The following is a 19,701-nucleotide window of genomic DNA, read 5'->3' as shown; positions in this document are numbered from 1 at the left end:
CACCCATTTTTGGCCCTTCATACAGGAGTTTGATGAAATGCATTCAATAATATAAACAAAGATCAAATCGTTTGTCAGATATGACCAGTGCTATCGGCAGGTGCCTTGCTACAATAGATGGTAGTATCATCATCATCATCTCAGTGCAGCAGGGACTATGTCCAAGAGCTTGACGATCCCTCCCCAGGCCATCTGCGAGTTGTGGGGCTTGCCTAGCAAATGGTGGGGTTTGACAGTGGGCCCTGTTAAATTCCTTAAAAAGCTGCATGTATCCGCAAGTAGGCCCCACCAAAGCTACCGTGTTCCGCTCAAAGCGCATAAGCCCAAGTCTTGGTGTTAGGTGGGATGCTAAACAGCCCTGACACGACGGCCCTCCGACGAGACAGGAGGTTTGCACAGGCCCAATAAGCCGCCTGGAAAACCAATAATTACGAACAATAAAAGAGATAATGCGACTCGATATAATCGGCAAAGACCTAGACGTGTCGTGTGTCCCATCTACAAAAAGGGCGATAAGCTGGATTGTGGCAACTACCGCGCAATCACATTGCTGAACGCCGCCTACAAGGTACTCTCCCAAATTTTATGTCGTCGACTAGCACCAATTGCAAGGGAGTTCGTGGGGCAGTACCAGGCGGGTTTTATGGGCGACCGCTCCACCACGGACCAGGTGTTCGCCATTCGCCAAGTACTGCAGAAATGCCGCGAATACAACGTTCCCACACATCATCTATTCACTGACTTCAAAGCCGCATATGATACAATCGATCGGGACCAGCTGTGGCCGGATAAACTGACACGGTTGATCAAAGCGACGATGGATCGGGTGATGTGCGTAGTCCGAGTTTCAGGGGCATTCTCGAGTCCCTTAGAAACCCGCAGAGGGTTACGGCAAGGTATTTTGTGTCTGCTATTCAACGTCGTTTTGGAAGGGGTAATACGAAGAGCAGGGATTAACACGAGTGGTACAATTTTCAATAAGTCCGTCCAGCTATTTGGCTTCGCCGACGACATAGATATTATGGCACGTAACTTTGAGAGGATGGAGGAAGCCTACATCAGACTGAAAAGCGAAGCTAAAAGGATTGGACTAGTCATCAACACGTCAAAGACGAAGTACATGATAGGAAGAGGCTCAAGAGAGGTCAATGTAAGCCACCCACCACGAGTTTCTATCGGTGGTGAAGAAATCGAGGTGGTTGAAGAATTCGTGTACTTGGGCTTACTGGTGACCGCCGATAACGATAACAGCAGAGAAATTCGGATACACATCATGGCAAGAAATCGTACGTACTTTGGGCTCCGCAAAGCGCTTCGATCGAATAGAGTTCGCTGCCGTACCAAACTGACTATCTACAAAACGCGTATTAGACCGGTACTTCTCTACGGACACGAGACCTGTATGATGCTCGTGGAGGACCAAAGCGCACTTGGAGTTTTCGAAAGGAAAGTGCTGCGTACCATCTACGGTGGGGTGCAGATGGCGGACGGTACGTGAAGGAGGCGAATGAACCACGAGTTGCATGAGCTGCTGGGAGAACCATCCATCGTTCACAACGTGAAAATCGGACGACTGCGGTGAGCCGGGCATGTAGCTAGAATGTCGGACAGTAACCCGATGGAAATGGTTCTCGACAACGATTCCAGGAATGTTAACATTCAACTCCAATGATTAACAATGGTGAATAGGGTTTCTTACCCCATTCCCGGCCTAACATGCGTACGACTGCATTATTTAATTGATATTTATGACAGGAAGCAACTTTTTCTGAAATTTGTAGGCTGTATAATACTGCATTGGGGTTCACTTCTGCTTAAAAAATAGCTATTCGTTCTAAATATCGTTCAAAGAAGCTTTTATTTGATTTAAATTAACGAGGTGCAGCACTCATTTCAGTCATAGCGATTCCCAATCCGGCATACAAAAAAACCAGTTCCCGGCCTAAGCAAAATTTCACTCAATCTCTCAACATTTTACTCTCATTCTCTCTCGGGACGGTAGAAAATGCGATGTAAACAAAAATATGCACGTTCCACGACAACAAGATGCCAGATGGTATTATTCATAATCATTTTTATTTGGTTGAGAAGATATATAAACTCATCCAAATTTCTTCCAAATACGTTAAAACAATATTTATTTCACCTTTTAAAATCGAGAGAACTATAAATAACATGATAACGTCAACATATTAGACAATTTTCCTATTAACGGTGAAGGATCATTTTTATAATCCTGGCCTTTTGGCAGCACGGTGCGGCTAGAAGTTCTTGGGCCGAGGTGAATTTTTGTTCGGTTTGTGAATACATTTTAAAATGTATTTTAGTATGTTTAAATTAGTTCTAGTGAAACGAACAAATAAGAACAATTGAAGTGCGGGTGTTTAGAATTATGGTGTGGTGATTAACAGCTTCATACAATGGTTGTATCGAGCACTGTGACGATTTTCAGGTAGGTGTTTATTCGATAATACCGTTTTGTAAAAGTGGAAAGAATCACTCCGGCTCAGTGGTGTGGCATCGGAGAGTGAAATTTTGAATTCTACATTTTTATTTTCTACAATTGAATCAATTAGGAGTAAAACAAGTGATAGAAAAATATTGAGTGTTGTGAAAAATAAATGGGAGACTTTTTAAAAATTATCAACCATAAACCTACGATTTCCAAACAGTTTAAATCATTAGTTTTCTGTGCAGTGAGCCGGGAACCGGGTCCATAGGCCCAAGTAGTGATTTACCCTATACGGTAGCGTGATGGGAATTTCTTCAAAACAATAAACATGAATCATTACTTTCGATTTTTGTATTTGCAACTATTAGCAATCAATCTGCCTTACCACAAACAGTTTCTTCAATAGAAGGAAGTATAATATGTACACAAAGATTTTCTATTTGTAAGTTCTCTTTTCAAGGCAATATTTTCCTAACCGAAAGCTGTCGGAATGGCTATGGGGTTCAATGGTTTTCTATTGTGCTTTGGTTGGAATAATTATGAGTATAAAACATCAGATTTTTCTGTCTTTTTTTATAGCACATCGAAACATTCGTATGTCCTTAAGATCATATTATATTTTCGATAAATTATGGATCACCGAGTTCTAATCTAAGGTCAAATTTGCTTCAGTACGTTGAGTTTGTAAATAGGGGAAAATGGTATGTGATAGATTTTAGCATAAATTCAAAAGGATCGAAAATACATTAATTTCTTTCTGACCTCATTTTTAGCAACTTGAAAACAAAAGTTTGAAAAGCACTCATGGTTAGAAACGATTATCATTCACTCAATGTATTGAAAGGAATTTGACCTTGGATTTGAAACCAGCCAACCAAAACCTATCAACGACACAATACTTAATCTGCTAAACGATCTAGAGCTTCGCTTTTGTTCCGCTGTCTCATTATTGGCTATATGCTTCTTTTTCTTCATGCAGGAAAATATGGGAGCCGAGAAAAGAAAATTATCTTAATATCACGCTTACATTGATAATGAGCTTTGGTATGTTCTATCATTATTAAAATCAGCACATGGTCAGCAAGCTACGTGGCGATGTGGTGATCTTCGGAACAGTGCATAAGTGGCCTACGAGTTTGAAGTTATGCTAACCTGGCTGAGAGGCTTAACCACTAGGACACTTGAGAACGGTTCAACAACAATACTATTTTACAAAAATAGATTTCATAGGCGGAGCTTAAGTTGTAAACAATACCTATAAATAGTTAATGATATCGGAGGGATTCCTTCCGAACTGGTAACCGTGCATGGGGGGATGGGGGTTGATTTGCAGTCTTGTTTTTCTTCGCGAAACATTCTACCACGTTGCATTGGAAAATGTTTTACCTAGCGGTCGGCAGCGAGAATCCGGTGGGCGTTTGGAACTGGAAGGGCGAAAACTGGACGAGTTGGAATGGCTGGGGTTGGGATTCGAGCTGCAACGTGGTTCCCGGATTGGATGGTGCGGTGAGGGTAAACGCTTGTGGCATAGCTTGTTGTGACATGTCGTATGTGAGTTGTCCGTTGGCTGCTGGTGGGGTCACAATCACCTCTTGTTGGGTTGTACCCGACCCATAGTGATCGGTGTGGTGGTAGTGACTCTCCTGGCTAGCTGCTTGCGATTGGTAGTCGTTTTGTTGGGGGAATGTCGATGGTCCATATTTGGGTTGTTGGCTGTATTGAAGAAGTTGCTGATTGAAGTAATTGCTGTTTTCTTGACTGTTGTATTGTTGTTGGTCTTGGCTGCCGTACTGTTGTTGGTGTTGGTCTTGGCTATTGTACTGTTGCTGATGTTGTTCATGGCTGTTGTACTGTTGCTGATGTTGGTCATGGCTGTTGTACTGTTGCTGATGTTGGTATTGTTGCTGCTGTTGTTGTTGTTGGTGTTGTTGCTGTTGTTGTTGCTGCTGCTGAGAGTTGCTATGCGCAGGCGATGGAGGATGAGTAAATATCGTGGTATGCGAATAGTGAGCACCGTTCTGATATAGCTGAGAGTTTTCCGAGCTTCCGCTATTAGCATAAGAGCTGGACAGTCCAGAGTGATTTTCATGATTATCTTCAGTCACTGGCGCTGAGTGTTGCTGGTTTTGCTGCTGCTGTTGATATTCCTCAGTTTTCTTATGTTTCTTAGACTTTTTCTTATATGTAGTCTTAGTAGTTCTTCTATACCCTTCCTCACCATTAGAATATTCGTCGCCGTAGTGTTTCACTTCATGATGCTGGGATTCGAATGGATGTAGTTTGGTTGACGCATATCCGATATCTTTGTCAAATGGAAACTGGGACTGGGATTTGACCGGAACTGGATATGGAACCTTCTTCTCGACCGGTACATAAACCTTAAAAGGAACAGGCACCTTCTTCTCGACTTCCACCTTTACCGGGACAGGTACCTTTCGTTCGACTTCAACAGGTACTTTCACTTCCACTGGATAGGGAACCTTCTTTTCGACAGGGTAGGGAACTGGTTTGGGTACTTCGTACGGTACCTTGACTTCGTATGGTACTGGAACCTGTTTGTACACTGGATATGGTTTGGGGACATGCACAACCTTTTCAACGATCTTCTCGACCGGGTAGGGTTTGTCGACGTGAACAATCTTTTCCACAGGATACGGAACCTTCACTTCAACTGGATAAGGCTTAGCGATATGAACAGGCTTTTCAACGATTTTTTCTACTGGGTACGGTTTGGGCACGTGGATTACTTTTTCAACAATCTTCTCAACCGGATAGGGCTTCGGCACGTGGACGATCTTTTCAACCGGAACGTGCACAACCTTTTCTACGATCTTTTCCACTGGGTACGGCTTGGGGACGTGAACGATTTTTTCGACCGGAACCTGAACCACCTTTTCAACAGGGTAGGGTTCCTTTTTGACCACCGTCTTCACATGGTTGTGATGATGATGGTGGTGGTGGTGCTTGATCTTGATCTTCTCCTTCACAATGTTGTGCTCAGGGACTTCGTAGTGTTGGCTCTCACCAACGGCAGTGTCTGGCGCGTCGGATGTAGCCGATGCGGCCAAATCTTCGACCTTGTCCGACCGTGTCGTCAACTCGGGAGTTTTACGTGTTTGCGTCTCTGCTCCGTCGCTATCGACATGCTTTTTACTGGACTTTTTGCTCTTTCCTGGCCCTTTGCCGAGAAAAATGTGGATCTTCTTTCCGGTATGACGCTTTTCCACTTTCCACTGCCGATCTTCGGCTGGAGTCTGTTCGAGTTGGCCGTCAGCACCAGTATGACCTGCCGGTTTCGACCCTAGTGCAAGTGTCGCCGTGCAAACCACGGCCAGGGAGGCGGCTAGTATCTAGGAAGAGAGTAAGCAAGTAATAGTTAAATAGTTACACGGAGTGTAGCGTTTTTCATTGTCCCCCACTTATGAGCAAGCAAACTCGTTTACAGAAAAAAATGCGCTTTTTGTGCAGAACCGTGGGTGAAATCATCGGTCAAAAACCATTTCGCAAATGATTAGCTTTTTATTGTTCTATTAGAAGAACGTTAATAAACTGCTCCGAACAAAAAACTATACAAAAATGCAAATAAAATACTTGAATCGTGCACGATGCATTGATGAATGAATCCAGGATGTTAACTCTTGCGGTTGTTTGAATCGTTGTGAATATTGGGAATCAGTTTTTTTTGGGATTCGTGGCCGTGCGGTTAGCAGGTCAGTCAACTAAGCGCATTCGCGTGCCGTGAAGTGTAGGTTTGATTCCGCCCTTATAAGTAAAACAGTTTTAGTAAAGTGGGAAATTCTCCATTGGCCTACTGGATGTTGTGGGGATGTCTTGTCCGTTGTCTAATGCTAGGTGTTAAGGCTCAAATTACCGTCATTCAGTCATTGACGAGAAAGACAGCCACGTGCTCGTACCAGCCCTAGTAATAAAACCACACACCGAGGAGAAAAAGCAGTCTCCAGCTGGATGGGGGAAGTATTTTCGTTTCAAAAATACATCATCAAATAGCGATGACATAATTATATCCGGTGGATGCTTCATTTGGTTGTATTTCGCTTTAGTTTTCAAAAAAACTGCCTTTTGCAACATTTTTTTCCCAAGAAGGGAAATTGACGATTTACTCTCACGCTCTCTTATATATAATCGTTCGATTGTATTAGATTGATTTCCAATGCTTAACTTGATGCGACATGATTTTTCGCCATGAAAAACTCACGCGTAACGCTTACCAGCAAAATTACGAGTGAGATGGCTCGCGATTTTACCAACACTGAATGGAAATTCTCAAAATGTCACGAAATGTGACATAATGTCATTTAATATGATTTTTGCCTCTCATGACGCAGACTTTTAACATAACAACAGACTTTTATTATAACAATAGCTTCACTTGTCATAAGACCACACACTATAAAATCTTTCAATTTAATTCCGCTACTTGCCCTGCAACTCAAATGTATCATTTAAGTGTTACAGGTTCATCGTAATTCGCTTTTGATGATGATTCTTACTGCCAGTACTTTCATATCAGTCCCATATTGGTTTTTCGCATACTGAGATAATAGCCGATGAAGTCTCAAACCGCATTTTTCATGCAAAACTTCAAAAAAATCTAATAAATTCAAACATTCTGCGATCTGGTTGAAATTTTGCAGAGTCATTCCTCATTCAGTGAGTTAATGCAAAACGATTCAAATCAATGGAAAAATAATTAAATTTAGAGCAATCCACTTATGTAAATTCTTAATGGGACTAGTATGCGGGTATATTCAATATGGTTGGTTTGGTATTTTTTCACATTTCTCCCGAACAAAGTCTCATTTTGTATCATGTTATGTGGAAGTATGATAAAATTAAATGCTATTCACGGTGTTAACTCAAAAGTGACGAAAACCGAAATGGGACTGATATGCGAGTAGCGGCAGCTTAACAAGCTTAGTAACTTTTTTTTCAATAGTTTGAAAGAGAGAGTGCACTTTGCTTTTCGACTCGAATCAGTTATAACTTATTGTACCGTTTTGCAAATTTTTTAAATATCCTTCAAAGGTGTCTATAGTTTCATCTTCCATGTACAATACACGTGTTATGGTTTTCAAATATTTGTCGCAATTGAGCAATTGAGGGCATCACCATATGTCTTTTAGTCTAATAGAAATTAAACATCCATCTTTTCACATCACCACCACCACGTGATTCATTTTGAAATGCATTTCAAAACTTTTGAACCTAATTCCGTTGATTTGTACTGTCCTTGTTGCTTTCTATTCACATTAAGCTCTAGCACTTTATATCCTTAATGTCCATCATTGAAATGTGTATAATTTTGCACTGTTGATATTTTGAGCTTCACGTTGTTCGTTTTCAGCAGATATGGCGGTTCTATTGTCCTTTGTATGTTGTCCAAAACATTTTTTTAATAAAACACAGATTTATAATCCCATGCATAGTATCACTTTATTGTTTGAAAGAGTCCACATAGTTTCTTCTAGTTTCCACCAAATGTTCATCCAATTCTTTTCTCCATTTGCAACACGCCCAGAACGCCTTCCGGTCACACCCAAGATTTGCACCCAGCATTCTATCACCGCCCAGCAAAAGCACCAAACAGCAGTCTCAGCTTACCGTAAACTTCATTGCGATACACGTATAGATGGTTTGAGAGAAGAAAGTTCACTGGTTGCGGTTTTCCTGGGCCCATATCTATTTATATATTAATTAAACAGTCCAACCATGGCGGGCGGAAATTTTGTCCATTGTGCCTCCTGGGGTCCCACCAGCTCGGTGGGGTGGCTTTTCGCAACAAGGAATCAAGTCACTGTCTTCAGAAGTAGTCGTGTGCTGGCCTTCTGTCTGTGCTGGTATTCGTGACAGGCACTTACAAAAACCATGGAAAATCGACTGGTAAAAGGTTTTAATTTTAGCACTAATTAAGCCTTGACGCCTTACGGGTGTACTTTCGCTTTTCTTCTGGCTTAACTACCGATAGGTTTATTTTCCGGCTGCACCACGCGAGGAAACGAAATGGAAATAGCGAAATAACGATGCGAATAGCAAGTCAGCTGAGCCATGGCGCGCCGATGCAACGGGCTAAAGAGCCTGTCGCGTGACGACTTTGTTTTCGACCAATACCTGGCATATGGGTAAACAAACAAATGAACCAAACTGTGTAGTTGGAAAAAAGTGGTGCATTTACTATTATGACGATCAAGATGATGATGATGATGCACCAATGTATGTTGTTGCTGCGCTTCATATTTCTGTTCATTTGAGCTGTGCACATGATGGTGGTTCGCGCGTGGCTTTAAAGACCCTAAGGTACCTCTTGAACAGATTGCTGCTGTTTGCGGAAAGTTTGTATAAAATAGTAGTTTATCTTTTCCGACTATTATCTTGGGCAAATTAACTTGTGGTAAATGGATAAAGGTAAGAAAAAATATCATTGAACTACTTATAACGACTAAAAAAACAAAAATCGAGACAACGAAGAGTATTCAATTTTCAAAACGTACCAAATGTATGGTTGAACACCTTTCATGATACTCAAATCTAAAGCAGGTTACTGGAATAATTTTCCAAAATTCGGAATACTTAAGAAAACCAAAGATGGCACGGTTTTAATCCGGAAAATCTATACTATAGGATCTGTTACAAATCGTAATACAGGGTATTACTTTTTCATGTCTAAGAAAAACCCTGATTAGTCCTAGATTAGTCCAAAAGATAACTTTTGAGCCCAATATGCGATCTGGCCAATTTTTAATAGGAAACAATGGGATAGAATTCCTCGTCGAGTTGCGAGCAAATCGGTTGAGGATAAGTGTTTAAAAAAGAGTGAGTTTTATTGCGCACACACATACACACTAGAGTGATTCAATTTTTGACTTTTTTGCCCCCCGTTGCTTATACGATTGCATTTGCTATTTTAATAATCCTCCTAAATTTTCAACAAATTTCAATGTAATTTGATTGTGCACACGTCATTTAAAGTTTGTATGGAAATGGTGTACGATGAATAAAGTACCACGATTGGAAGCTTGGAATATGGAACTGCAAGTCGCAAGGCTTCGAAGGTTGCGACAGGATAATCTACGATGAATCACATACCCCGCAACTTGGACGTGACGCTACAGGAAATTTGCTGGACAGGGTAGAAAGTGTGGAAATGCGGACATCGAGCGGCTACCTTCGACCAAAGCTGTGGCACCACCAACGAGCTGGGAACCGGCTTTATAATGCTGGGCAAGATGTACTAACGTGATTGGTTGGAGCCAATCAACGCAAGGATGTGTAAGCTGAGGATAAAGGGTCGTTTCTTCAACTATAGTATCATCAACGTGCACTGCCCACACGAAGGGAGACCCGACGACGAAAAAGAAGCGTTCTATGCACAGCTGGAGCAAACATACGATGTATGCCCACTGCGGGACGTCAAAATCGTCATCAGTGACATGTATGCTCAGGTAGGAGGGGAGGAAATGTATAGACCGGTCATTGGAACGGATAGTCTGCATACCGCATCGAACGACAACGACCGACGATGCATAAACTTTGCAGCCTCGGAATGGTAGTCCGAAGCACTTTCTTCCCCCGCAAAAATATCCACAAGGCCACATGGAAATCACCTGATCAAGGAACGGAAAACTAAATCGACCAAGTTTCTAATCGACGGTAAATTCTACTCCAACATCACGAGCGTACGCACTTACCGCAGTGCGACCACTACCTCGTTGCAGTATGTCTACGCTCAAAACTCTCGACGGTGTACAACATGCATCGGAGTCGTCCGCCGCGGCTAAACATTGGGAGGCTGCAATACGATAGACTAGTCCAAGACTACACGCAACAGCTGGAAGTGACACTCCCAACGGAAGAGCAGCTAGGCGCAGTGTCTCTTAAAGATGGAGAGATATTCGATCCGCCATTGGAAGCACCGCAACCGCTGCCCTAGGTACGATGCCCCAGGAGCTTGATCTTGAGCTTGAGCTTGATTGACTGCTCGTAGTTGCTACTCCATTATGACCAGATCAGCTGTTCTTGCACAGGGAACCAACAGATGTTTGCTTGGGACTAGCACACATCTTCAATGTACAAGTACTGGTGATCTCATTTGTTAGGTCATACTGGCGCCTGCCACGTCAGAATGCAAGTCAATGTAGGGAAGGGGAGGAAATGATGATGCAATCACTCGCCCACTGCAAGCCGAATATACCTCTGCACTTGCCACGAGTTCATGCGGAATTTGTTGGATTTTTTGGGTTTGGTTGGAGAGGCAGAGGTCCGTCTTGGTTAACGAGCTGCCAATGTGATAGATAGGAGAAGGTAACTGATGGAATTTCTAATTGGATAAAGGAAACGAGCTCTACAGTTCATTTCCAATTCTAGCAGATTACTGTTAGAATACTCAAGTTGAAGGTATAGGAATAGTAATGGAAACGGTATGGAAGTCCATTTCCAGTTCTAGCGATTGCTAGAACATGAGAAATAAAGAGAAAGATACAAAGTAGGAGAATGGAACGGACCTGGGATTGATCCCACGACCTCCTGCGTATGAGGCAGAAGCAGTAGTCATATGACTACCAAGCCCGCTTAATGCACTAGGTACGATGCCCCGGATCAGATAAACGACTGGTATGACGGCGAATATGAGCAGTTAGTTGAGGAGAAGAATGCATTATGGGCGAGATTGCTGCAACACCGCATGAGGACGAACGAGGCACGATACAAACGGGCGTGGAACAGACAAAACTAGATTTTTCGGAGGAAAAAGCGCCAGCAGGAAGATCGAGACCGTGAAGAGACGGAGCAACTGTACCGCGCTAATAACGCACGAAAGTTCTATGAGAAGTTAAACCGTTCAGGTATGGGCCACGTGCCACAGCCCGATATGTGTAAGAAGATAAACAAGAACTTTCTTACAAAAGAGCGTGAGGTGATCCAGAGGTGGTGGCAGCACTACGAAGAGTACATGAATGGCGATGTGGCAGACAACGGTAGCGGTATGGAAATGAACCAAGAAGTACACGCGCAGGACATGCGACTTCTGGCTCCAAATCTCCAAGAAATCCAGGAGGAGATCGGCCGGCTGAAAAACAACAAAGCACCTGGAATTGACCAACCACCAGGAGAGCTGTTTGAACACGGTAGTGGTGAGGCATTGACATGAGTGCTGCACTGAGTAATTACTAAGGTTTGGGAGGATGAGGTTCTGCCGCATGACTGGATGGAAGGTGTCGTGTGCCATATCTACAAAAAGGGCAATAAGCTGGATTGTAGCAACTACCGCGCAGTCATTGCTGAATGCCGCCTACAAGGTACTCTCCCAAATTTTATTCCGCCAACTAGCACCTAATGCAAGAGAGTTCGTAGGGCACTACCAGGCGGGATTTATGGGTGAACACTCTACCACAGATTAGGTGTTCCCCGTACGTCAGGTATTACAGAAATGCCGCGAAATCAACGTGCCCACACTTCATCTATTTATCGACTTCGCTTTATCTTATCTTCGCTTATCGATTTATCTAACCGCATATGATACAATCGATCGAGCTATGGAAGCTAATGCACGAAAACGGATTTCCGGATAAACTGATACGGTTGATCAAGGCGACGATGCATCGGATGATGTGCGTAGTTCGAGTTTCAGGGGCGTTCTCGAGTCCTTTCAAAAGGCGCAGGGGGTTACGGCAAGGTGATGGTCTTTCGTGTCTGCTATTCAACATCGCTTTGAAGGGAGTAATACGAAGGGCAGGGATTGACACAGCAGCAGGGACTATGTCCAAGGGCTTGACGATCCCTCCCCAGGCCATCTGCGAGTTGTGGCGCCTGCCTAGGATGTGGTGGGGTTTGACAGTGGGCCCTGTTAAACCTCTATAAAAAGCTGCATGTATCCGCAAGTAGGCTCCGCCAAAGCGACCGTGTGCCGCTCAAAGCGCACAAGCCCAAGTCCTGGTGTTAGGTGGGACGCTAAACAGCCCCGACACGACGGCCCTCCGACGAGACAGGAGGTTTGCGCAGGCCCAATAAGCCGCCTTTAAAAACAACTATTACGAACGACATAGAAGATAATACGACTCGATACAATCGGCAACGACTTAGGCGACGAATAAAGGATCACGATTGTAAGCTTGGAACATGGAACTGCAAGTCGCTAGGCTTTGCAGGTTGCGACAGGATAATCTACGATGAATTACATCCCCGCAACTTCGATGTCGTAGCGCTGCAGGAAATCTGCTTGACAGGACAGAAAGTGTGGAAAAGCGGGCATCGAGCGGCTACCTTCTACCAAAGCTGTGGCACCACCAACGAGCTGGGAACCGGCTTCATAGTGCTGGGAAAGATGCGCCAACGCGTGATTGGGTGGCAGCCAATCAACGCAAGGATGTGCAAGCTGAGGATAAAAGGCCGTTTCTTCAACTATAGCATCATCAACGTGCACTGCCCACACGAAGGGAGATCCGACGACGAGAAAGAAGCGTTCTATGCGCAGCTGGAGCAGGCATACGATGGATGCCCACTGCGGGACGTCAAAATCGTCATCGGTGACAAGACCGGTCATCGGACCGGATAGTCTGCATACCGTATCGAACGACAACGGCCAACGATGCATAAACTTTGCAGCCTCCCGTGGAATGGTAGTCCGAAGCACTTTCTTCCCCCGCAAGAATATCCACAAGGCCACATGGAAATCACCTAATCAAGTAACGGAAAACCAAATCGACCACGTTCTAATCGACGGTAAATTCTTCTCCGACATCACGAACGTACGCACTTACCGCAGTGCGAATATTGAATCCGACCACTACCTCGTCGCAGTATGTCTGCGCTCAAAACTCTCGACGGTGATCAACACGCGTCGGAGTCGTCCGCCGCGGCTTAACATTGGGCGGCTACAAGACGGTAGACTAGCCCAAGACTACGCGCAGCTGCTGGAAGTGGCACTCCCTACGGAATAGCAGCTAGGCGCAGCATCTCTTGAAAATGGCTGGAGAGATATTCGATCCGCCATTGGAAGCACCGCAACCGCTGCACTAGGCACGGTGGATCCGGATCAGAGAAACGACTGGTATGACGACGAATGTGAGCAGTTAGTTGAGCAGAAGAATGCAGCATGGGCGAGACTGCTGTAACACCGCACGAGGGCGAACGAGGTACGATACAAACGGGCGCGGAACAGATAAAACTCCATTCTAGGAACTTTTTTCAAATAGGCGTAATTGTATTTGACCTTGAAATTTGAAACGACTCATATTCTCTCTATGCAGCAAATTTCGTTCAACTGACGTTACTACCAGATGGATCGCAGTATATTCTTTCTATTAGGTGCATTAGTTGACCAAAATAGTTTGAATTAAGAGCACAATCGCCATTCCAAAAATCAAGGTCAAAATCAATTAGGCCCATTTGAAAAAAGTTCCTAGCATTTTCCGGAGGAAAAAGCGCCAGCAGGAAGATCGAGTGTGGCATGTGCTTCACACATGTCATCGAACCATGCCTGAGTTCAACAGAACTCGCACGTTGTTCCATGCTGGGTCAAATTCTAGACCCTATCAGTTAGCATCCCATCGAGTCGATGGCCATTGCATTGCATAAGCAGCAACCCGTCGATTCGATGGCCGTTTCAATGCATAAGCACTTTCAGTTGGAAAGTGTCATTTTACAGAATGTTACTTAATGACTGTTTCCAGGCAATGCTCGTTCTCAAGCTGCCTGCGGAGTGGCAGAGCCAAATGGGTGGTCTCTTTCTATGCCTATTCTCACTCTCTCTCTCGATCGGTGCATCGATCACTGATTGGTTGTAATTTACATAGGACTTCAGACTCCTCATTAGTTACTAAGGCTAGCTTAAGTCGAAACAATGAATAAAGCTTCAGTCTGGTGAGAACCACCAAAACATCATAGTCTTTATTTTACATGGCAGACCGCGTCAAGTGGCCGGTACCTGTATCTTAAGCACAGTGAAGTTTTAGCCATTACCATACGCGATGTTCGCGAAACAGCTAAAGTGAATTATCTACAATATTTTGTGAGATAGACAAATTTATGTGTGAAATAGCGAAAAATGCACACAGTGAATCCAAGGGAATGAACACTGAAATCGTGCTGCATCAAAATCCGGACGTTTGCAGAAGTGATATAAGTTATCAAAAAAAAATGGATTTAAGCTTTAATCCAGTTATTTATCATCGCAAACCGTAGTGCACGTGATCAAAGAGCAAAGGAAATTTACGAAGCGCATGGAAAACAAGTTGAATAAGAACGATATTGTGACATTTTCGCTGTTCTGAAGAAGAAGAAATGGGAAATCAGAAATCATCCCCAAAGGTGAATCAGGAAGGAAATCATGACCTCACGATTATAAACACACAAGAGGTCCATACAGATTTCCATCTGAGCCATGATATTAAACTCAATATTATCATTGGCCTAATGGCGCTTCAATTAGTACTAGCCTTGTACAGAACGATCGTTAAACGCGAGAGAAAGCGCGCTAATAAAATCGCGGCAAAATCACTCGCGAATTTGAATGAAGTGATTTCGCAATAGTGACCCCTGCGACCCCTGCGAAACCCCAGCGAGAGACCCCGTAACCAATAAGAAAACGCAACGCCTGAGCCCCTGTGACCCCTGTGTACTCCAGCAAGAACGAACCAACCATCGCTCCCGTCTGAACATGGATAAACCCGTCAACGAAAAAAAAGTGAGTTTTTTATAATCTTTTGATGTAAAGTCTACCATTCATTTTAAAGTGCATATTGTGTAATCTAGTGAGTGGAACCTGTAAACCATATATTTATAAATTTGGAACTAAAATTTAATTGGATTTAGTATGCAACGAACGAGTTTTAAATTATTCATTAGTATCACATGGAAATTGAGGGTGACATTGAACGTCATTTAAACAATTTGATCAAAATTAAATCGAATTTCATCAAAAACCCGTACAGAAATTATTTATATAAAACGTTATGTGAGAAACAAAAATATGTTAAAGAATTGTACAAGTTTATTACAGAAATTTTAATAAAAAATGAAAACCACATAAATCCAGTAAAATTTGATTATTTCGTGAAGTGCAGTAGAATAACAGCTCAGGAAATTCTTGATATTATTAAACAAAAACTTCAGACAGCAAAGAAAGCATCAACGTTCAAATCAGTTGTACAAAGCATAATATTTTGTAATCGTTTGGCTCAAATTCCGAAAACAAAAATGGCTAGTGTTATTGAAATTATCAGGATCATTACTTCATTAGTGCCTGTTTACGATGGTAGGGGTGAAAAATTGGAAATGATCGTGTCAGCCTTAGATGCCTGTAAATCGTTGGTTAACGCTGATAATAGAGTAGCAGCCTTAAATACTATTCTATCAAGGCTAGAGGGGAAAGCAAGAGCAGCGGTGGGTAGTAATCCACAAGATGTTGAAGAAATTATCCAAAAATTAAAAGATAAATGCAAAATAACCATAGCTCCTGAAACTGTAGTAGCAAAATTAAATGCTACGAAGCAAAGTGGTGAAGTTTCAAAATTCACCCAAGACATTGAAAAGTTAACTTTAGAGCTGGAACGAGCTTATATCAATGAGCAAGTCCCAGTAGATACAGCTTCGAGAATGGCGGTTAAAGCTGGGGTGAAGGCACTTGCTTGCGGCATAAGAAGCGAGGAAACCAAACTATTGTTAAAAGCGGGACAGTTTACTACCCTGGACTCTGCTATTGAAAAAATTACAGAAAACGAACCATCGTCAACAAGTCAAATTTTCCATGCAAGCACTGGTAATTCAGGGAATAATAGGTATCTGAAATATGGAAACCGTCAATTTAGGAATAACAGCCGAGGAAATTTCAACAGCAACAGTAATTCCAACGTCCACAGTAACTTCAGAGGCCGTGGGAATTACAGAGGCCACGGAAACTTTAGAGGACAGTACGGATCACAACGCAATTATCATCATTCGTTTAGAGATAGAAGCAATTTTAGAGGAGGAAATTTTCGCCACCAGAGTCGTGTTTTCTATGCACAACAGGAAAACATGCAAGCCCCCCAACAGCTGAACGTTGGGGGCACGACGGGCATGGTGGGCACAACGGGAATGAACGTACAACCAGCGCAACAGTCGAACCAACAGGTCCCTTTACAAAGCCAACAAGTAGCACTTGCGAATATTGTGAGACGCTAAAATGCTACAACATTAACACGTCTTGCACAAATTTTATAAATATTCAATTAGCTGCCTCCGATCGAGTGTGCACTCTTCTAGTGGACAGTGGAGCGGATGTGTCAATATTAAAATCAAACGTAATTAATGACAGTGAACTTGTTAACATTAATGAAACGTGCTCAATTACAGGCATTACTCAACAAAAATTAGAAACTATCGGAACAATATCAACAGACATCATCTGTCCTGATAACGTTCTTATTAAACAAAAATTTCAATTAATCGCAGATGAATTTCCATTACCAACCGACGGAATTTTAGGAAGGGATTTCCTAACTAAATTTCGTTGCAACATCAATTATGACTCATGGATACTGACTGCATTTCATGAAAATAACGAAATTGAATTCACTATTCAGGATAACCTGAGTGGACATTTCGTAATACCACCCAGATGCGAAGTCCTGAGAATTATCGATTCTGGACTACTTCAAGGAAACTACTTCATGGACTCAGCAGAAATTCTTCCAGGTGTTTTTTGTGCAAAAGCAATAATAAACACCAGAAACCATCTAATAAAAATTATAAACACAACCCCTGAAATGATTAAAATTAACAAAACTTTTGATAGGATATATGAGCCATTAGAAAATTTTGATGTTTTCACTTTTAGTAAGATAGATTCTCAAAATAGACAGGAACGTCTCCTAACGGAACTGAAACTGGATGGAGTTCCAAATGAAGCAAAATCAAGCTTAACGAGTTTATGCTCAAAGTTTAGTGACATTTTTGCACTCCAAGATGATAACTTAACATGCAATAATTTTTATCAGCAAGAAATATTGCTAAATGATCAAACGCCAGTCTACACAAAAAATTATCGAATCCCCGAGGTCCACCAGAAGGAAATAAACGAGAACGTGGAAAAATTGCTAAACGACAACATTATTCGTCCTTCAGTATCACCTTACAATTCTCCAATACTGCTTGTACCAAAGAAGTCAAATGACGGTACGAAGAAGAATTGGAGACTTGTAGTTGATTTTAGACGATTGAACAAAAATATCATTGCCGACAAATTCCCACTCCCCAGAATCGATGACATTCTCGATCAACTGGGAAGGGCTAAATACTTCACTACGTTAGATTTAATGTCTGGATTTCACCAGATAGAATTGAATGATTCTTCCAAAAAGTATACAGCCTTCTCCACTTCTAACGGTCATTATGAATTTAATAGACTACCATTTGGACTCAACATTTCGCCAAATAGCTTCCAACGAATGATGACCATAACTTTGAGTGGTCTTCCCCCTGAATGTGCTTTTCTATACATCGACGATATTATTATCGTTGGGTGTTCAATTAAACATCACCTAGTTAACCTTGAAAAAGTTTTCCTAAAACTTCGAGAATACAACCTAAAGTTGAATCCATCGAAGTGTATGTTTTTCCGAAGTGATGTGACTTACTTTGGCCATCACATATCTAGTGAGGGAATACAACCCGATAAATCAAAATTTTCAGCAATTCTTAACTATCCCGAACCGAAAAATGCGGATGATGTCAGACGATTCACTGCTTTCTGTAATTACTACAGAAGGTTCATTCCTTATTTTTCCGAGATTACTACTCCCTTAAACAAACTTTTGAGAAAAGGTATAAAATTTGAATGGAACGATACCTGTAAAAAGGCATTTGATAAATTAAAACAGAAACTTCTATCACCTACAATTTTGAAATTCCCAAATTATAATAAACAATTTATTCTTAGCACGGATGCATCCAAGATTGCATGCGGTGCTGTATTAGCTCAACCTCACGGTGACATTGAGTTACCAATATCTTACGCGAGCAAAACATTCACTAAAGGCGAGAGCAACAAGTCCACGATTGAACAAGAGTTGACAGTCATACATTGGGCAATCAACCATTTCAGACCATATTTATATGGTAGACGTTTTACGGTGAAAACAGATCACCGCCCACTCGTTTACCTATTTTCGATGAAAGATCCCAACTCAAAACTGACCAGAATGAGGGTAGATTTAGAGGAGTTTACCTTTGATGTTGAACATATTAGCGGAAAACAGAATGTTGGCGCCGACGCTCTATCTCGTGTTATGATCGACTCTGAGGAACTCAAAAATCTCTCGATATTGCCTATTCAAACTAGATCCATGACAAGGCAACAATTGAATCAACCTAATAATGACACACAAACTAATTTATCTGCTGACGAGATTGATCACCTCAAGGCTTATAAATCGGTTAACAACCTTGACGCATTTAACATGCCGAAAGTAATATTTGAAATCAATGATAATACTCTGAATTTAAGAATTTTAACGAAAACGCTGAAAAGGATTCTTGCACAAGAGCAATTATTCTACCAAAGTGGAAAAGTTAACTTACAAAAATGTCTGCAGACATTAGATGATATGGCCGACAAACTAAAATTAAAAAAGCTAGCAATGAAGAATGATGATAAAATTTTTAATGTGATTCCTCGTCAATCATTTAAAGATGCATGCAACAAAATACTGAAAAATTTAACAATCATCATCTACCAACCAGCTCAGATTATAACCGATGAGGAAATTATTCAAAAAATAATCTCTGAAAACCATGACACCCCTACGGGAGGTCACATTGGTACAAGCAGATTACTTAACCGGATTAGGTCGAAATATTACTGGCACAACATGAAAAACACTATAGCAGATTTTATCAAACTATGTGTGAAGTGTAGCCGGAACAAACATAAACCAAAAACAAACGAAACTTTCGTTAATACCACGACACCAACCAAGAGCTTTGATCTCGTATCGATTGATACGATTGGACCTTTAACCAAGTCTAAAAACGGAAATAGGTATGCTTTAACAATTCAATGCGACCTATCCAAATATGTAATTGCAACACCAATACCTGATAAACAGGCAAACACGTTAGCAAAAGCTTTGGTAGAAAACTGCATTCTCATATACGGCTGCCCAAAAACGATTAAATCAGATTTGGGTACCGAGTATAAGAATGAAATTTTCGAAAACGTTTGCAAACTGTTAGCAATTCAACATAAATTTTCAACA

At 41.9% G+C, this 19,701-nt stretch overlaps 1 protein-coding gene across 1 annotated transcript; it reads right to left on the bottom strand.

The window, feature by feature from the left end:
* Positions 1–2,797: 2,797 nt before the first annotated feature.
* LOC134204440 (uncharacterized) lies at positions 2,798–8,197 on the bottom strand. The gene is made up of 2 exons (XM_062679260.1): positions 8,075–8,197; positions 2,798–5,802 (listed from the first exon to the last, which is right to left on the bottom strand). Exons 1-2 carry the CDS (start codon positions 8,084–8,086, stop codon positions 3,835–3,837), a joined length of 1,980 nt encoding a protein of 659 aa, XP_062535244.1. The 5' UTR covers positions 8,087–8,197; the 3' UTR covers positions 2,798–3,834.
* Positions 8,198–19,701: the final 11,504 nt, after the last annotated feature.

The sequence above is a fragment of the Armigeres subalbatus genome, unplaced genomic scaffold (genome assembly GCF_024139115.2).
Source record: "Armigeres subalbatus isolate Guangzhou_Male unplaced genomic scaffold, GZ_Asu_2 Contig58, whole genome shotgun sequence".
Lineage (NCBI taxonomy): Eukaryota > Metazoa > Arthropoda > Insecta > Diptera > Culicidae > Armigeres > Armigeres subalbatus.
This window is presented reverse-complemented; position numbering and strand designations above follow the sequence as displayed.